This window comes from Phyllostomus discolor, chromosome 3 (assembly GCF_004126475.2).
Source record: "Phyllostomus discolor isolate MPI-MPIP mPhyDis1 chromosome 3, mPhyDis1.pri.v3, whole genome shotgun sequence".
Lineage (NCBI taxonomy): Eukaryota > Metazoa > Chordata > Mammalia > Chiroptera > Phyllostomidae > Phyllostomus > Phyllostomus discolor.
Window position 1 is genome coordinate 135,666,954 of NC_040905.2, and position 20,808 is coordinate 135,687,761.

Sequence of the window (20,808 nt, forward strand, 5' to 3'; positions counted from 1 at the left end):
CGAGACTGCAGAGGCCTTGTCTGAGCACCAGCACTACGTCTCATGGATGTAGTGAGGCAGAGGGTGTGGAGTTTCTGTCACCAGGCTGCTGGCAGTCCAGTGGCCCATGAAGACTGCAGGACACTGTATTGAGACCTAAACACAAGGCAGGGCCTTCCAGGTCAAAGTTCCCTGGCCACTCCTTGGGGGCTTTTGTGTAGATGTGCTACCATGGGGTGGGGCATGTTCCTGTCTGGTAACTTTTTATTTATACCAGGCCAATTAACCACACAAAAGAAAAAACAAAGTGTGACACGCTCCTGCACAGTCGAGGTCAAGCATGTTCGAATCCCAAGGCAGGTGTGCCAACTCCAGCATGACCCAGGTCCCTTCTCAGCCAGGAACTCAGCACTGGACCTCAGGCTGCCCGGACAGCAGCTGAAGACCCGACAGCTGTCACCCCTGCATGTGATAAGGTCTGGGAAGAGGTGGGCTTGCTCCAGAAGCTGCTGCCAGCTGGGATGGGCTCAGCCTTGGAAGGCTAAACCCAGGGCATCTTTAGTCCAATGGTGATAAGCACTTAATGTTTTCATCTCGTGCGAGGAGAGGCAGTGATAGGCACCCCCTTCCCTAATGTTGGCCAGTGGTTCAAGTCCTCCTCAGTTCACTAGCTCGTCCATGCTATCCCAATGCGTAGGTATGTCAGGGGTGAAAGCATTTTCTCTGAAATCACCATATGGTGGCAAGTCCTGTGGAGCAGCTGGACTCCGAGCTGGGAAAGGTCAGCTCTCAATAAAAGCAGGAACTGCACTCTTCCAAGCTATTCCATGGAGAGCTGTGCTGCTAGTTGTGGGCCCGCCTGCCCTCCCTCTCAAGACAGCATTACCAGGTTGGAACCTAGGCATATGCACTGGCTGGGAATTGAACCCACAATCTCTTGGTTTATAAGATGACAGTCCAACTGACTGAGCCACACCGGCCAGGGCCCATTTTCCTTTTGCTGCTGCTGCTGCTGCTGCAGCTGCTGTCCCCTCAGATCATGCTGCATGAACAGCCACCTGGGCCTGGCCCTCCTCTCCAGATAGTGGCTGGAAGGTGGGCCCATTGGCAGCTGGCACCACTGTTCCATGCATGCCACATGTGTGAGGCTTAGCACTATAGCTCTCTGTCCCAGAGGAGGAGCCTGTGTTTATGTGGTAAAAAGAATGAGGAAGGAAAGAAACAAGTTCTTAAAACAACTCTTTATTGTAAAATACAATACAGATCAAAATGCAAAACTTCTTTGTAATCACCACCTAAGTTGAGAAACCAATTTCCCCCAAAGCCTACCTACCCTCAGAAAGGAGCCACTTATCCCCACTGACGGGAGCTACTGTCAGTCTTGCTTTGTGCTCCACCTGGATGCCTTTTTAGTCGGAATGATCCCCTTCTGCACTTACTGCAGAACCTGGATAACGAGGAAACCAGCATTTCTTGAAGGGACTGCTGGGCACTGTATTGTGATTGTCTAACCACTTTACAGCCAGGGGATGGGGAGGACATCCACTTTCCTTGCAAAAACTTGGGCAGGGATGAGATGGGATGAGGTAGAGAGAAAATTCAATTCTCCTGCCCAGTGGTCTTTTACAGACTCCTAGAATTTCCAGTTAAAAGACCAGTACCTTGGGCAAACCTGTTAGTAGAGGGACAGGGAAAGGCCAGAGTGCACATGTACTGCAGGCACCCATGGAGCCACCATTATGTGCTGTGTGCTGCTGGGTGAGCCATGGCAGCCCTGCCACAACCGCAGTGAGTTTGCCCCATAGCATGGTGGGTTTAGCAGGGGTTCTTAGAAAGCTTCATTAGGTCTGCACAGGTGGAGATGGCAAGACTTCAGAGGCCACAGGCTGGGAGATTAAGTTCAAAGTCACCAGCAAGGTGGAGACAGGAACAGAAGCATGGCTCTCCTGGGGCCTCATGCAGCCAAAAGGCCTAGCAGCTTCCGACACCTCCCCAAGCCCTATTTCTTGGCCACAAAGTTTCCCTTGACTCAAGGCAATAAGTAGGACTCTCCCCAACCAAACCACAGTGGCTGCCACTGCTCTACTATGGGCAAAGCAGGTCCCATGTGTGGGGAGAGCAGTTCGAGCCAGTGCAGCAGAGAACCAACTGCCTTCTAATCAGTTTCTTTGTAAAATTTTTAAAAAAAAGTGGCTCGGTTTCAGAGGGCTTAGGGGCACAAAATCACTTAAGCTGGGAAGGAGTGACATCAATTTACACATAAGCCCCTCCAGGCATTCTGCATTCTGAAAACAACCAGGGTGGGAGAACTGCTGGAGAATAGCCACCTGCCAGAGGCACAGAGGTGGGAGGCCACCTGATTAGGGATACTCTGTCCATCCCCAGAGGGCCTCAGCACAGGACGGATGACGATCAAGCAACCACTGGCACATAGCACTGGTGGCCCTGCTCTGCACTTCCCTACCCTCCCAGAAGTTAGTGGCACCATTAAGGCAACAGGGAGGAACAGTTTTAAAGAATCTGAGGTAGTACCTAAAATGTTCAGCAATGCAAAATGGTCAGAACTTGGCAGTGAAAGCAAGAGAGAGGAAGACTGAGCAGGGACGCTGGAGAGGTTTTCAGTGAGAGGGTAAGGTGGGTAGGAAGGAAGCACAGAAATGCAGAGGCCAGGGGCCTTCATTCCAACGCAGGGTCCTTGAAAGGCCTGGGGGGTCCTTGGGAAGACTGGTGAATAGGTACCTTTACAGCACACCCCCAGGGGGTGCCCATCACACTGCATCTGTAGGTACAGCACCCGTGGACTTGGCTAGTGCACAAGCAGTTTATGAACTCCTCAAAGATTTTGCCCAAACTTTTGTGGGGAGATAGAGGGTCTTCAGCTTCCATCAGGTAGTCACTGGGGCTCCTAAAGTAAGAAAGTTCAAGAAACACTGTCTACTGACTTGGGACTGAATTGCTCCCAGAGAGGTACCTGCCTGGTTCCTTCCCTGACCCAGTCAATCCCCTGGGTCACCCACCAGAACTCTGGCCCTGGGCTGCAATCTCCATACCAAGTGAACGAGTCTGAGGCACAGGCCCCAGGAAACAGGTTTAAATTGCACCTTGAATGTCCGTTGGTGAACGCTGTGCTGCCTGGGAGAGACCTCCCCTGGAGGGTCTAGTCCATGTGGAGCCCGAGCCAGATTAACAGACGGTCGAAAAAGTTTATAGCCCATGACAGCCAACCATCGCTGGAAAAGGGAGGAGGTAGACCAAGTTGTATTTACAACACTGGACCAGTGTTAGGGAGTTACTGGGGATGGCATGGACTAATTTAACTTATCAGCTCTTGGAGAAAAAATCCCCAAGAGCATGCTCTAAAGTCCTTGGTTAACTGCAAGGCAAATTTGGGGTTGGCCACAGTGGAATGACTCCAAATAAGAGTGGTCCAGGATGGCCACCTGCCGCCCGCCCTCTGTCCTACCCTGCCCATGGTTGTCCTGTGTATCACCCAGCTCTGTACTCTCAGGGGCCGAGACAAAAGCCTGGTGACCTCCCTGTGCCTCTGCCCTGAAGGGGTTGTCCAACACTCAGCCCAACACAAAATTGTAAACTTACAACATTGAGATTTTTTTTTGTTTTCACTAGTTTCTGTATTTAATGTGTGTCCCAAGACAACTCTTCTTCTTCCAGTGTGGCCCAGAGACGCCACAAGTTTGGACACCCCTGCCAGGGAATAAGCCAGGGCCAGGCAAGAAGGCAGTTTGCTCACCCACCCAAGACCGGACCTGAAGTCTCGGAGGACCCCATTTCACGAAAGTCAGGTGCACTGCTGCAAGGCTTAGCTCCACTGCTGCCTCCTCTGTAAGTGAAACCTTTCCCCTGCGCCCTCCTCTACCCACTGGGGCTTGGGCCACAGCACAAGGCAGGAGAAAAATATTCCTTCAGTGGGGTCCCACAAGCATCTTTTGCTCTTTTCATAACGCTGCCCAGTAAGCTGTACTGGAAGCACATCAGCTGTTCCTGACATGAAGGTGGTTGCAAATGTGTGGGGGCGTTGGGATTGTCCAATGGCTGGAAACATGACTGGCATTCATGTGTGGGGCAGGGTTGGGGGGGGGGTGGCAAATGGCTGCATTCTCCAGATAGCCCCATTCAAGGAAGAATTGTCCTGCCTGAAAAGTCATCTTGTTTTCCTTAGAGAAGCATATCCATGCTGAGAAGAAACCATTGCATTGTCTTTCTCCAAGTAAAACAAAGCACAAACCATACCACCCACTTCAGTCTTTCTTTCCCCAAACAAAGCCTCTTCCTCCCTACAGATACACGTAGCCATTATAAGAATCCAAGGGGTCCAGGCCAGTGCCCTGGTGATCACCAGCCCGCGCGGGTCTGGCCCTGCTGGGCAGGAGGCCTCCTTACCTGGACATTTCTGTGTAGATGGTGCCCCTGTCATCCAGAAGCATGTCAAAGCCGTGCAGACTTGCTAGCAAAGAGACGAGACACAGTTAGAGAGAGGCGGTGAGAAGGACCTCTTCCCACGTGGGATGGGCCAGCATCCCCTGCCAGGGTGCTGGGGAAAATGGCGCAACTGTAACAGGGACATAGTGTGCCAACCACTTAAAAGGCAAAAGGTCCCAAAGCTGGACAATGGGGCAGCTAAAAACATAGGACTGTACAGAGCAGGGAGTGACACTGGGGCCAAGGTCCTGCTGTTACCTGACCAGCTCGGCAACGGCAGCTGCTGCTGGGGGGTGTGCAGGAGAGTGTTCACTGTCAAAATCTTTTTGGAGAGCATTATGGTGATATTTTAATTTTTTAATTAAACAATATATATGGCTCTTAATAATGTGCCAGGCACTTGTTCTAAGTAATTAACAAAATATTAATTCATTTGATCCTCACACAACCATATCAGATATTGTCATCCAGGCTCCAAGAACATAGTTATTAAGAGGCAAAGCTTTGTACCCACTGTCTCAGACCAGAATCCACGCTCTGAACAATGATCCCAAGCTACTTTTTCATGTGATGGACATCAAAACTTTAACATTTTGCATATTCTTGACCTAGAATATCTTCTGTAAGAATCTATCCTAAGGAAATAACCAGCATTACCCAGGAAGTCATAGATGAGAATGTTAACTCAATGTTTTAACAGTAAAAAGCTAGAAAGCACCTATGTGGCCAACCACGATGAGCATCTCAGACACTGTGGTGCACCACAGAGCAGGCGAGCAGTGCGAGGACCCCTCCTGCTGTGCTGTCTCCCAACACACCCACAACTACACTTCAGACACATGTGAGGCGGAAAAGCAAGAGGTTCTGGGTATTTATTACGCTGTAGGCTGGCTCTGGGCCCCGAGCTAAGGCACACGTAGTTTGATGCCGTTTAATCTAAACACTATGGATTTACTAGTCCAATTTTATGGACAAACAGAGTGAGGGCAAGGAGGCAGATTAAGGATCCCACGGTCACAGAACAGGGGGCAGAGCTTGTTTTAGAACGTGTATCATTTGATTGCTTCTTCCTCAACTTGTTATCAGTAAACTCCTGAAGCCTCACAAAGGGACCTCTTAAGTTTGTCCCTGCCCTGGCTTTGGACAAACCACTCTGGAGACTTACCTTCAGTGCATGAATTTCTCCCTTCACAGGTCAAAACAGTTTGACCTCTCCTAAAACACACGAAATTATACTGCAGGTACAAAAAATGTCAGCTACTGAGGGACCATAATCTGCAACCAAAATCTGTCTCTACCCAATTACCTAAAGGAAATTATTTTAAATGTATAAAAAATTAGTTTATTGAGAGCTAGGAGCCAGACGCTGCTAAGAGTACATAGCATGTATTACCTCACCTAATTCTCATACTTAGGATAGAAACTCTTTTTATTCCCATTTCACCTAAATAAGAGGGTTTAGCAGATTGTCCGTGTGGCAGTGGGCTCTAGACAGTGCAGCCAACAATACCGGAAAGCGAGTATCTACAGGGCCAGGGGTCTCGATCGTCACGCACGCTGCAGAGCCCTGGGAGAAAAGCTGCTCCCAGGAGAAACAGATGCGCCTGGTGATTCCATCCGAAGCCTGGTAGGCCTCAGAGCCTTGCTTGCCACCAAGCGTACATCTTCATCGCAGTCATGTATGTTAAGCGGCTTGGCCCACACCAATCACACAGGCTCCAGTTAGTCACCAGGAGGTCACACCCAGCACTGGCCTCATGGTAAACCATGGTGGGAGCAAGTGGATGCTGTAGCTTTCAACAGGGGGCAGAGCCTGCAAATCCCACTCTGGTGGTAGTTTGGGTAAGGGTGAGAAGACAGTTCCCTTTGGCTGGTGCTTTGAAAACTCACACCCCAGCGTGGATCAAAGCTCAGTTCCTTAGGGAGCTAGACAACACTCCTTACGAAGAGGCTTCTGTGTCAAACACAACCTCTGCCATGATGACCTGGGCATTAGGCCTTTAGGATCCTGCCCTGCAAGAGACCCTCAAGAGGGAAGCCAGGGGAACAGCCCAGGGTACAGAGTCCCTGGTTAGACTCATCAGGACAAGGAGTGCTCAAGCTCCAGTCCTGCCTTTCACCCAGCACTTTGATCCTGACCTTGGCAGATAAAATGAAGGGACTATTGTCTCTGACCCCTGAGGGCCTGATGGATGTGTCTTAGTTTCCCAGAAGTGAAACCCTTACATTGTTGGAGCTGGTGGTGGGTGTGGGTAGAATGACTTCATAATAGGAATGCTATCACCTGCTCACTGTTTTATCCTAGGGATGGACCGAACTGTATCCCCAGATTCTCAAGTTTAAGCCCGTGTCCCCAGTACCTTACAATACAACTGACCTTGGAGACAAGGCCTTTAACAGGTGATTAAGTTGAACGAGACCATTAGGATGGGCCCTCACCCTATCTGACTAGTGACCTAAGAAAAGGAGATGAGGCCGACAGAGGAATGCCCCGATCGGAGTGCTCAGAGAGAAAGCTGAAGAGAGGCATCGAAGGCACCAACGCTGCTGACACCTTCACCGGAGACCTCCAGCCCCCAGAACTGCAGAAGCACAGTTTTCTGCCGCTCGAGCACAGGGCAGTGGGCTGCTCCTGTGCCCTGGCAGACACACACTGAGCGTCACAGCCACATTAACTGCCCCCACAATTCGGGATGGTCAGTGAATGAACACAAACACACCTAAAGATTGTCTGGTTAACACTTTTAATTACATGATTATAATTACACAATTTCCACTATTCAATATTTTGTATAAAACCAGTTCCAATACACATGATTTTTCAAATACATGTATCAAACTACATAGATATACAAAGTTTACACACCATTAAGAAGCGTTATCTTAAAAATACCTTCAGGAAAATAAACATTCATTCAACCAGTTCTCTCAGCTTTATAAAATATGATTAGAAATATACATTTTAATTAAAAAAATCAAGACAATAGTTGACCAGATACTGATTGATCAGTTACATTTTAAAACTTTTAATAAATCTGTACATGAGTGCAGGTTAGATAAAGTATGCAAATTATTAATATAAAACTGCAGTACTGTAATTAGATGACACACCTGCTGACATTTAATTCTACTAAGCAACTGAGGAGGTAACTTCCTACCCAGTACTGGTGAGCTATCCAGTCTTTTCAGCACACCTGTAGCACTCCCACCTAGTGGCATGGAGAATACTCAGATTTAGGAGAAAGAGAAGAGCAGCAGCTGACCTCACAAGGCAGTTTTAGTGAGAAATAACTATGAAAGAATTTAAAATAGGTTTTTAAAGTTGTTTTTGATGAGCACTGCTTTCCAAAATGCAGTAATTAAAAATGCACAAAGAGACGCAGTAGAGCTACTTTAGAATAAACATCAACATCAAAGGAACGCATTGCTCATGTGTCATGAACACGGATTCAAGCAAAGGAAAGGCTCCCAGAGCTCTTGGCACAACACGGCCCAGACGCCTGAGGGTCCACACAGCCTGCCCACCAGGGATCAGGGTCCCAAAGGAAACACCTTTGTCGAGTGAGAACACTGGGGAACACCTCTAAAACTTGTCTGGGCCCACGAGAAGAGGTAGAAATCACCCCTGAGAGGGGGAAGAGGTCAAGGGAGGAGGAAGGTGGGTGATCGGAAGGGGATCGAGTTTGGGACAGAACTCTCCTGGAAAGTGGAAGAGCAGCATGTCGCTAGGAAGCAGCTACCTGACAATCAGGCTACTTGTCTCAGTGAGGCACTGCTCAGGCTGGCCCTCTTCACAACAGGTCACAGAGATTCCTCGTTTTTAAGAAACACAAAATAGAAGGCCTGTCTATACTTCCTGGTACCCAGTTTTGCAGACACCCTTCCTTTGAGCTGTCCCTCACTTTTGACGATTTTAGTGCTCAGAAAGCTTCAAGGGCACCTAAAAATATTTCCAATTTTCACTGCAATGGAAATGATCAGGGTGTACTTTTAAAGCTATCTAAGTCTCTTAAGGAAAAGGAATCTCTCCACCTGACATGCTGTTTCACATTCCATTGTGAAAAGGTTTCCCATTAACAAGAACTTAAAATTAGAATCTTAGGAGATTCTGGGTGTGTTGATTTTTCAGCTGGGGGGTGGTGGGGAAAGAGTCCACTCTTATTCATAGCAAGAGCTTTCCATCAGTCTGACCCACAGACTTCCTAGATTCTAGGTATATCCTCCAAAGTTTAACACTGTTGCTGTGTCCTTCTGTATTCCAGGAAATGACTCTTTATCAAATCACTAGTTTCCTATGACTAATTTCAGCAATGAGCCTGGTAAACACAAGGATTTTTAGAGAGAGCCACAGTGATAGCAATTCTAGCTGGAAACATGAGCGGCCAACACAAAAAGGCAATTAGTAGAATAGTAAGTACTGTGGTTAACACTGAAGTCCAAATTTTTACTCTTGGCCAAGACACTAAATGGCTTATTCGCTGGGAGGGGACAGCATTTACTTGTTCTGATATAATAAAAAGCCAAACCAAGCACAGTTCAGATGGAAATTTGATTCTCACAACTACCTGAATTATATTTATGCAGGAGATGGCCTTTAAAAGTGTAAAGGGAAGAAAATTTGCCCTGAGAATTCAATGTTTATGCCTGGGCAGTTTGAATATCTAGCATTCTCTCCTAGAACAATCCAGCAAACAGAATGTTTCTCCTCCCACCCAAAGCTCGTTAGAAAGCAGTCTTCCCATCAGGCAAGTTGGTCTTTGTGTCTATGAATTTCCATGGATAGAAAAACCACTGTTTTTCTGAGATCTAGGCCCCAAGGTGTAAAAGCCAGCATGACCCGACCCCCACGTGGTCTAATGGGGAAGGAAGTGCTGCTCGTGTGGTCAAAACAACAGCGGCTTCCACTGTCCTTCAGAGTGAGGCAACCTCGCGATTATCCAGAGTGTAAGCACGGAAGTGGAGCCAGGGCCTTCCAATTACTTTTGCACTGACACACTTTACTCTGTATATGCAAACCACTTCCTATTCCTCATAGTTCCGTTTAAAAGACAACTTTAAAAACATGAAATTACCTACTAACCTGATTCATTCATCTCGTAATGTGAAGGCATTTTGCCTTTCAATAACGTATCCCCCAATTCTCCAAACTAGGACAGGCAATAGTGGTTAACAATAGCTACAACCACTCATTCACTTAAAAGTACTCTTTTATAATGGACCCCATTTTTTTTTTTAGCAGCAAACACACTCTGTGTTTGTGAACACTACATCACAGACTCTGCTGTGTTTTTGCAGGGGGAGAAGGCACTCTACAGAGCTGAGTCCCTAACCAAAGGCAACAGTGAGTGTCTTATGTACAAACCACTGAAATCCAGACGTGAATCAGTGTCACTGAAATCAAAGGGCGTATGAATGGCCTTGGGCTGATCGCATTACCAAAAAGTCCACAATGGTACAGAGAAAGACCCTAGTAAAGCAGCAAGTTTTGTTTTTTTTAAGCCACCACTGTTTCAGATTACTGTTTCCAAGGAGAAACACCAAAAGTGTGGGGTTTTTCCATGCAAAGAAGTACATACAATTTCAATCTGTACAACTAGGCAACCAAATAATTTAGCCCCTTAATGACAGAAAAAGGAATGACTTCAACAACCTTCCAACACTGAGGCCAGTTCCTCCTCCCAAGTCTTTTAAAGCTACTACTGATCTTCTCTTGCAAGTTTTAGGACACCAGTGCACCTACTGCTACTTTGTGTCACAGCATACAACAGTCTCCGTATGTGGTTTTTACAGAGTCTTGTCAATAAAGCACTCTTTGGTGGAAGACAAGCAGCTTGGGTACTTAACACAGTTAGCATTACAACAATATCACAAATATTAAAGTGAAGATGATTACACCAAATAGTATCAAATGACAGGAAGTACCATTTAAGTAATGCCTGTTTTATATTTATAAATTTTGACACAGGGTGAACAGAGAATAAATAGGTAAAAAACCTCCATCAGATGCTTAATTCCTCTGAAGGCCAGCAGCGAAAATGATTGCCATCACAGGGACACACATGCACCCACAGAGTAGTCAGCCCTCCTGATAACAGAGGGCTTTGATATTTACACCTGAGACGAAATTTACAACAGCTTTTTTGTTGTTCAACTTGAGACGTTTCTACAAAAGGAGAGTTGGGCTATCTTGAGGTCATCCCTTGTACCCAAACTCATGTAGTTATTTAAACTCCAGTGGACATTTTCTTCATTGAATAAACTTCTTAGGTGGAAAGCAGCTAAGGCTTTTTCAATTTTTTTTTGTTTCCAAAATAAATTGTGCTAAGTCCTGTTGTAGTTTTCTGTTCCTAGAGTCTTCCTTCAGTTCTGGTCACAGGTTTTTACTTAACGCAAGACTGTTTTAGTCCTTGAAATGGAGGGACTACGGGGGGAGAAAAAAAAGGATTTTACCATGAAGGTTTCCAAGTGTCCCACATGTAGTTATCAAAGACAAGGAAGGCAACATAATAAAAAATACTGACATGCTAAAGAGTACACTCTTTGCATAATTCTTTAATGACAGATACTTTGGAAAAAACAGTACAATACCAACCATAAAGACAAACAGGAGAGAAAGGCAGAGCAGAAAAAGGTTCAGTTCTGCAAAAATAAAAATAAAAAAAATAAAAATAATAAAAAACAATCAAAATAAAAGAGGGGAGGCGGGCAGAAGCAGCTGAGCAATGAGAGTACCATAATGCCATTAAGGGCATTTGCTGCAAAGCACTCCTTTTCCTTCTTTCCCTCTGAGGAACCAGGCTGCGGGAAAAGCGAAAAGACGAAAAGATAAAGAAGTGTTACTCGATTATTGCCCAAGCCAGAATTCGGTCACAGAAAAAGCTGTGGCACATCAAGCAGTTTCCAGTTCAGCGGAGCGCGCCGGGCACTGCACCTGCTCCCTGCCTTCCTCCGGCGCTCGGCGCGAGGCCACAAGGGGACAGCCCACTGACTCCAAACCCAGGTGCCACCAGTGGCACGAGGCAGAAACACCAGAAGAGCCCTTGTCCATTTGTCAGTAATTACCCTTGATTGATCCTCACCCTACCTCCCTAGTTTCTTTCCACAATTTATTACATCACACTTTCAACTAAATAGCAACTTTCAGAGAAACACTAAAGCAAAAGAAGAGAAAAACCAATTCCACTTTGAAGGTGCCCCTCACTGGGATGATGACGACAACGCTCTACCAGAGCAGTTCATCTACATCCATCACAGGGCTTTCGGAGACTTCAACAGAGTACCGAGTATAAACGTCCAGGTCAGTTCACAAGTGGGAAAATATCTGGAATTTCAAAGGTAGATTAACATTTTAAAAGATCAGAGGTAACCAGCATTTTAAAAAAGAACATTTAGATACAACATTCTGGGGCTTCTATAAGGATGTGCTTTTGGAGATAATGGCAACGACAAAAATTAAAGCCCAGAGGTGATGGAACAGTCACTGGGAACTGACTCTAATGGGCAAGATGCAATGACAGGTATAATGGTGGCAAGAATCAGAAATGAGAAGATGTAAAAAGACTCCCCGCTAAAAATGTCCTAATTATAGGGCTGGTAAAGAGCCCTCCCAATCTGAGTAATCAGGCACAAGATCCCTCAATGCAATGAACATTAGGTAGGTTTCGCAGGTGGAGCAGAAAGTGATGGTTTCCAAAGATGCAACCTGGAATAAAAATACTCTTGTATACGACAGTGTTCTTAAGCAAATGGATGAGGTTATAATGGAAACAAAAAAGAAAGAAAGGAAAGACTGCAGCAAAGAAAGAGCATAAGCTGACAGAAGCACGCATGCAGTGGGCGAGCTGTGTGCCGAGAGGACTGAATGATGTCGGTAAGGTGGGTTCTCAGAGGCACGATGGTGACATTTTCAAGGCTCAATCTAAGAGAGCTCTCCAGAGAGTTAATAAGAGAACACTGAAGAACAGGCCAATTCTTCACTGGATTTATTATTAAAAGAGAAACATTAAAATGAGTTTCTAGCTATAACAAGAAGTGGGAGGTGTAGGAGCACATTAGTTCACTTCTTTCTGCTCAGGAAGGGGATGAGGAAGATACACACAGAACCACCTGGCACTGAGGGTCAGCTACCCCACCACCCGCCAACAGACGCTGCCACCGCCAGAGCAGAGCTTTTCACACAAGACTGAGGATGAGACACAGCCTATGTTCAATGGATGCATGAGGGAATAACCATCTGCCATGAGAAAAACAAATGCTTATGACAATAGGCGGTTTTTTCAAGTATCAAATATTTGCTCTTTTAACATGTTTGTGGAAAAATTCTCCAAAGCTGCAGATCCTCTCAGTAAACTGTCAAAAGTCAAGAGGGCCATATCAGTTGAAAGTGAGTTTAGGTGAGGTCTTCATCCTGGAAACCTCTAAGAACAGAACAAGGCATAGAAATGAGAGGTCAAGTTCCTATGGCGCAGTGAAATGATGATGACGACATGTGAACAACATAAACCTGCAAAAGAGAAGGCTTCCCAAACGGGAGTGACAGCAGACTGGCAACCCCGGTGCCTTATTTATGAACATACACCGAAGGAGTGGGCTATTTTGTTTTTGTATGGTTGTCTAAAGAAAAGAATTCTATTCAATACTTCACAATTACTGAATAATCTTAGCTCATGTTATTTTGTCCTGAATCAGATTATGCACAAATATGTTAATTCCCCCACCACTCTCCAACCAAAAATGAATACTATTCAGTAGGATAAAGGCTTCAGTTTACAGCTTATTTGCCTCAACTCCCATTATTCCCTAGAAGCCAGGGCTGGGACCCATATATAACACATTTTTCTTTTGTGAGCTGTAGGTGGCTTGCAGGGTGACATGAACACAGGTCAAAGCCCCAAAGGAGGCAAAGGAGCCCCCTCCACCAAGGGGGCTGGTTAATAAACACAGTGAGACCCAGTTAATTCTCACTACTTTACTTCTTTACCCTCCCCAATTTCTGATAGTCCTTTTCAGAGAATTGAAAGATGTCTTTTTGCTTTTCAACACTATCCTCAATGCCTGGAAACTGCTTTGGGCAATTTCAATATTTAATCAAGCATTTCAGTCTGAACTCAACTCGACACCCCTCAGAGCATCTGGTCCAGGGAACTCCGGGAGATGCTCACTGCACAGGAAGCACCTCTGGCTGAGAAACACAGGTTTAGATCACTAGACAAGACCTAGGTGGGAAAACTGTGGCACAGCCACGCGCCTCAGAGGAACACGTGTGACAGGGCACACACTGTGCGGCTCCCGGACTCTGTTCCTCTGCAACCTGAAGAGCACAATCCAGAAAAGGGAAAGCAGATTAAATGTGCAAGACACACTAGACTGTAATGGAAGCCTGAGCAATTATACCTAAAAAGATTATGTCCGTTCAAAACATTTCTAACTGTCACCAACAGCAAGCAGGCTTCTTACTTGAATTTTTAGTAGTTTAATTCGCCTGAAAGTGTCAAGGTTAAAATACTCCCATTTCACTCCATTTATTGTAGTAAAGTTGGGGGAAAAAAGGATAAAAAAGAAAAGAAAAAATCCCCAACTGTCTTACCAACCAGAAGAATTGTTAATATTACAGCATATTTTCCTTTATCTTATCTCAATACTTATATGGAAATATATACATTTATAAATATTTATGTTTATAAATGTAAACATCTACACATTTCTATATACATATATAAAGCACATTGTACATTTACAAAATGAAGGGTAATACTTCATAACAATCATGTACAGCTCTTTTCACTTATTGCTTCATGAGTATTTACCCAGATCATTAAATTTTCTTTAAAAACATGACTCTAAATTTATTTGGTATAATTCATTACTCTTTAAACCCCATTTCCTCATTCTCAGTGTTATATATAACATTCTGGTTTTATGTTATAATGTACCTAAATCTTGGATTTTTGGTCAACATTTCTCTACTATTCTTCTCAAGTGGAATTAGTATGAATAGCTGATACTTTTCTAATGAAAATTTTTAAATTCTAAAATCATGAGTCAGTACCTGACTCTCGAATACTTGTACTGGGGATGATCGCATTCTCATACAAGTAAAACTGTACAAAGGATTCAGCAAAGAGGAAAAATGGCAGAACCGAACAATTTCTTAATAAAGCAAAACACACAGGGCCCTCTGGTCTGCCGGCGAGTCCCTCGGGACACAGACTGCTGATGATCACACAGAGCCTCACTCAGCCCTGAAGACGGGCGCCTCCGGTCAAAACCTCAAAGATATGGGGGCAGAAAAGTTACAAAGAAGCACGGAATTTATGCAGGATGTTTTACTGAAGCCTGGTCTGGGTCATCTTCCGCTGCCTGTGGTCTACTAGAGGGGACCTGCTGTGCCAGGGGCTCAGTGCCTCGCACAGGACCACACGGGCTGCTGCCTCGGGCCAACACACACGAACTCGAAAAGGCGCCTGCCTGCCACTCTTGAGGCCATACTATGTGCCTTACAGGCTTCTTCCTCAAGAGGGATGTTTTTAGAATATGTTAAAAATAAAATGTCTGCCTTCAGTTCATGACAAACATCCAAAGACAACTGTGTGAGTAATGGTTTTGGTCACAGAGAATTCCATTTCTGCCCTTATTAATGACGAAAGTGAAAGATGCTGGGCTCGAAGTGAAAGAATGAGCCCCCTTAGGTGTGGACTATGGCCAGGAGGGCAGTCCCTAGGTCAAAAAGGTCACAACTCACTCAATTTCACGTATTTCCACCATCATATTTTGCACTGAATTCCCCAACAATTATGCTGAATCTGATACACAGAAAGAGTTCCTCCAAGTCCTGACAGAGATGGTGGAAATTCTTAATTGAGAACTTACATATACAACATTCTCAACTTTCGCATGTTATGACTCAGGCACCACAATTCCAGCATTGAGAATCATCTTTGAAAAACAAAACTAAACAATAGCCTGCACTGAAATGGTCCAGATTTTTTTAGATGACAAACAAATCAAAAACATTTGATTAATTTTCCATCATAGGGACTCTGCTTTTCCTATCTTCATTTCTAGCTCCAGAAGATTATACTGGGAAACCAAATGCTTGGAACTTTTCAGAAGAGTAGGATTCTTTTCTCACCTTTTAAAACTGCTTTTTCTTGAAGCAGATCTGGTGGTTCTTTTAGTAATGCCTGCACTGCCAGAAATGTCAGGTTCAGACGTTTTACAGCTCTGAACACTGGACTGAAGGATTACTCTGAAAACAGTTGGAAAAAAATAACATTATATTCACTGAAACAATTTGCAAATACTTGACAGGAAGGCATTTTTGCACTTTAGTGCAATTATTTAATGAGGAATTGATGGGATTTGCCAGAAACACATTTGCCAACAAACTGAAACACATTTTTACATCAAGCTCTTTTGAAATGAAGCATCTTATTTCTCTATGTGGGTTATAGAAAGATAATTAGAGTACTTTGGTTTTGGAAAACGAATGATCTGGCATTTTCAACAATTCCTACACCAAAGAAATCAATCAGTAAAACATATCTGTGTCCCAAAGTAAAAGTAGATTCCCAGAATTCTAGTCATGAAAATAAGAACTCATTTAAACCCGCTAAAATTCTAAAGAATGTGAATATAAATATCTATACAATATTCACTCCTCAGAGCTGAGAGTAAGGGCAATACACTCTGAATCAATACCAATTTTATGAAAACATTCCAAATTTTAAAAACATGTTCAAGCAAAATGTGAGTTTTGTCTGAATTACAACTGTTCACCAGTCACCAAGCACCCATTAACAAGAAAGTGAAAGCGCTCAATTTTGTGAGACTTGATTTAATTGATCTCTAAAAGCCTGAAGGAAGCAATGCCTCTGGGAGTAAATCACCCCAAGGCATATCAATGAACCAGAAAGAACTCCCCAAGATTAAGCCTAGGTGTTATGTTAGGTAGAAGGTGGCTGTGTGTGTGTGTGTGTGTGTGTGTGTGTGTGTATGTATGTTTTAAAGAGACAGGGGAAGGGAGGGAGAGAAACAGAGGGAGGGAGGGAGGGAAACATTGATTGGCTGTGTCCTGCACGCCCTCAACATGGGACCTAACCCCCAGCCCAGGCCTATACCTGTCTGGGAATAGACCTGTGACCCCTCACTCTGCTGCAGGATGTGCCCAACCAACTGAGTCACACCAGTCAGGGCTGAAGGGTGTTTTTAAATTCCTCACTCAATTGTCACAGGGAAAACAGCAGAAAACATCAAGAGATAATGACCGAAATGCTAAAATGTGTGTACACACACTTATATATTCCACTTTGATTTCTCTGTAAGAGAAAACACTGACTTGAAACCAGCTCCTAAGAGGAAAAAATAAACCATTACAACAAACCACTAGTCCTACTTCCTATGCCTGCATTACACTGTTAGTTATAACCAAAGCCAGGTCCTTAAAACAGTGTAAATTAGATTAGTAAATTCCTACAATCTTAGTATTACCCAAAGCACTAAATATTCAATCTTTAGTAAAATGCTAATTTCCCATCACTACAGAAACAATAGGTTCTACTGTACCAGAGCAGAAGTCTGGAGGCCTTGGCGTTCCAGCTGTTTGGGGAAGACAAGGGAGAGGGCTGAGGGAGGGGCAGCTATCCCTGCTCCCAGCTCTTTCGGCTTCAATCCTGTAGGGTTTCTGAAAGCCTTAGGACGTGGCCTTCCATCTGGCTGAGGGGAAGTGATCTTAGGTAAATGAGCCACTGCTCAACTCAGGATTCCTCGTAAGGTTTTATCATCCTAAATGTTGAATATTTCAGCAAAATAGAAAAAGCAGATCGAAGTGAAAGAATGAGCCCCCTTAGGTATAGACTACACCCTTAGGTGTGGACAGCTATGTGATTAAAGACACCAACTTCCACTGCATATGAATTCTACCCCTGAAAACAAGGGTTTATTTTAAAATTCTTTCTGATTCTATAAAATGAGGGGGAGATATTTAGTAGTCTTTGTTAAAAACCTGAATCCAGAGTTTTTCATAAAGAAAAAAACAAAACAACAAAACCCAGCTCAGGATGCCTCCACAGACATTTCTGAAGCGCAGGCCTCATGTGCAGTCTGCCACTGTTGTCTCCAGGCCTCTTGCCTGCTCGCAAGGCTCATGGTTTGTATCCCCATTTTTACAAATGGAGAAAATGAGACTCCTGTGGGCTTTTTTGAAATACCACACCTACTTTTCAAATGAGGCCACTTATGGCCAAAAGTATAGACAACTACCAAATGTAAAATGAATGATATGAGGAAAAACAGGAGCCAATACATTGCCTACTTTGGAAATTTAAGTCCTGATTTCTTAAATTACCTATACTGTAATGTTCAAGACAAGATACTACTGCTAAATCAAAGTTTAGTTTGACAGAAAACTTTAAAAAAATATTTTAAAGTACCTTTAAGATTAGTGTAAATAGTTAATGTGAAACTTTGAAAATCCGAGCACAACAGGCATTTGGAATGCGTTACTACACTAATAAAAATTCAAGCCACCACTTATTTGCAGTAATGACAAACAGTTGTTATATCTAAAGGTTATGTATCAATAAACGGGGGGGGAGAACCCCCAGCAACTAGGCTTAGATATTCCCTGTGATATCCTACAAGTAACACCGGGGAAGGTGGCATAAGCTGGCTAATTCTGACCTAGGGCAAAAGGGAAGGAACTACATCCCACCTTGCAAACCAGGCCAAACACGGAGATTTGTGGAGCACTATTCAGCATCTGTATTTTCTCCTTTCCATCATTCCCTGGCAGAATCCTCAATCCTACTTTTCATCTCCTGAGCACACTGCAGTTCACTTAGTTCTCTGCAGTGTTCACTTTGTTTTGACCCCAGCATTCCCAGATTTTGTACCCAACGATGTCTGCAACTTGAGACTACAGCAAAACAAAAACTGAAAAGCTAGGCCTCTCACCTATCAAGCCACAAAATGCTCTGAGCATAAACATCCCCAATTCCAAGAAGAGAATCCATCAGAGCAACTACGCACTATGTGTACTGGCTGTCGACCACCAATACAAAACAAGCTTCCCAATGATGGGCCCGAGGCCCTGCAACCTCCACATGCATCTATCCCACTAAGGGTTTGATGCAGCAACTCTAGTGTCCTTGTTGTCAAGGTCTCCACGCATGCTACCTAAAAAACTATCAGGCCGCCAAAGGGAAGTGTCACCAATGGTGCCCAGGAGCAATCACCTCAAAAGACAACTACAAGGATTATATTTGTTTATATCATCGTTGCTGTTGAAAGCTTGTTTCTGAAAATGCCAACTTCATCAGTCAGGCTAGGTTGAATACTCTGCTTCAGGTCTAACCCAATGGCAAATGTTAGTAATAACAGAAAAAGTTAAACCTTACACAGAATATTAAAAAGAAAAGAGCCCAATTAAACCCATTTAACTTACCTGGGAAAATAATATAATCACAAAGCACCTAAATATTATTAGCAACGTGCCACCCATTTAGAATCACACCTATTCAAGACAGCTTTGCCACAACAAATACTTTGACATAAATCTATACAGTACCTAATGCCCTTGAGTCAAAATACCTAGAAATCTAAGATTACTAAGAGAAGGAAAAAACACCTAAAAGGGTAATCTATATTAGAAATACAGCCCATCAGCTTATGTAATAAGTTTGTATTTAATGAGATATTTAACAGAATAGCATAAATAGAAAAACATTACGCAGCTTTTCCTTAGTTTCGAAAAGAATGAAGTCGGCAAGGTTTCATAATCTTTTCTAGCCATCTGAATGAAACCACAAAGACTGGACTTGGTTACCATGGAATTTTATTTTGGAGGAGGTCCTAGAAGGAACTTTTGTATTTCTTTATAACTCCCAAGTCCAAGTTGGAACAAGGAAAGAAATTCTTGAAATAAGAGCCGAAAAAAATTTTCAAGAGAAAAAAGAATGCAACCTGGACATAAGAGGGCGGCGGCCAACTGCAGCCTCACGGGGCACACCTCCTGTCTGTGCGCTTCCTCTCTCTGACTATGACTGTCAGTCCCGGTAAGCTTTTTGCCACACCCTTCTGCAGAAAAGAAGTCTCTACATTGTTAAGGTATTCATTTAAGGATGAAAGATGTCAAGAGAATACAAATTCTGTTTACATTAACCTAATAAAGGCATTTTGGTTACTTTCAGGAAAGAAGGAAAGTAGGAGTGAGTAAGGAGCAGTGAGGGTCTTGCAGAAACACAAACATAAGCAAAGGACTGTGGTCTTCTCGGCTTTCCTGGTTTGGATTAATATCAAGTTTTGAAAATTGTACTTAACTGTAAGGTGGGGGCAGGGGAGTAAAGTGAAGTAGAAGAGAAAATTCTGCAAATCTCAAGACAGAAGACTTATTAGGGAAGCAGCTGCCTACCCAGAGCAGGATGTGTTCACTGGCAGAACCAGAGGGGAACCAGGGTGTCACATTCACTAGATCTTCAGGCTGTAAAGTCAAATCTTTACTAACGGCAGAAAATCAGTGGGAAAATTACTTTTACCAGATTGGAAAGGACATACTAAAGATAGCTCTGTAGAGAACTAGAGAAAAGTTCTACAAGATAACTGATCGAAAGAAAAGCACCCCAAATTATTCCAATCTAACTAAATATTTTTGACAAGGGAAAAGAAGCAAGGCAGTGTCTTTTTAAACTGCAATTTCAAAAAGTCTGTTAAGAGTAAGCACAACTTAAAAACAAAGCGTGTTGTTTTTAATATCCCATATATGAAAAGAATAGTGAAGGCCTTCCTCCCCGCCACCACCCCATTAATTGAGGAGCTTTAGAGAAAGAACCTATGAAAAAAAAGGCACATCAATAAAGCTAGGAGAGCTGGTAGTGAGGAAAACATGCATCAGGAGACACACGCTGGACACCAGGAGTGAGCACTAATAGAGAAATGGAATGGAACACTTACACAGCAGCTATTGGCCAAAGGGTCCTGACGGCTACTGTGCTCTTAAACCATCGAGACAGAATAGCACGATGGGAAGAATGTAGTCACAAACAATCCACCAGATGACAACACTACACAGTGCAGAGGTCAGCACAGCTAGGGAACATCTGGAAAGGGGTGAAGGGGAAAGAACAGATGTTCAAACTGGAAGCCAAAATAAATAAAATAATAAATAAATAAAGCCATGTGTAAATGTTAGACACCTTGTGATGATGCAAAGGGGTTGGAAACAAGGATGAAGTCTTGCCATTTTTTTGTTAGCAAAAAAATGCCATCTCCAGTATTAAACTGACTTGATATTTGGTAACAAAAGAGGAGACCCAATCTCTAGTTTGGTAACTGCTCCCATGTTAATTTAATTGTATAATACAGAAATCAGAGTTGTTGTTCTATAACAAAACT

The 20,808-nt window shown here is 43.8% G+C and overlaps 1 protein-coding gene across 13 annotated transcripts in view; it reads right to left on the minus strand.

Moving 5' to 3' along the window:
* Positions 1 to 7,153: 7,153 nt before the first annotated feature.
* Positions 7,154 to 20,808, minus strand: part of CDC14B (cell division cycle 14B) — a 91,019-nt gene continuing 77,364 nt past the window's right edge. For 3 of the 13 annotated variants that reach the window (XM_036021499.1, XM_036021502.1, XM_036021505.1), the window contains 2 exons: positions 20,368 to 20,513; positions 7,154 to 10,840 (listed from right to left, as the gene is read on the minus strand). In XM_036021499.1, the coding sequence (XP_035877392.1) occupies positions 20,399 to 20,513 (115 nt within the window). In that variant the 3' untranslated portion in view covers positions 7,154 to 10,840; positions 20,368 to 20,398. The other 10 variants (XM_028531486.2, XM_036021498.1, XM_028531487.2 and 7 more) reach the window with 7 other exon arrangements.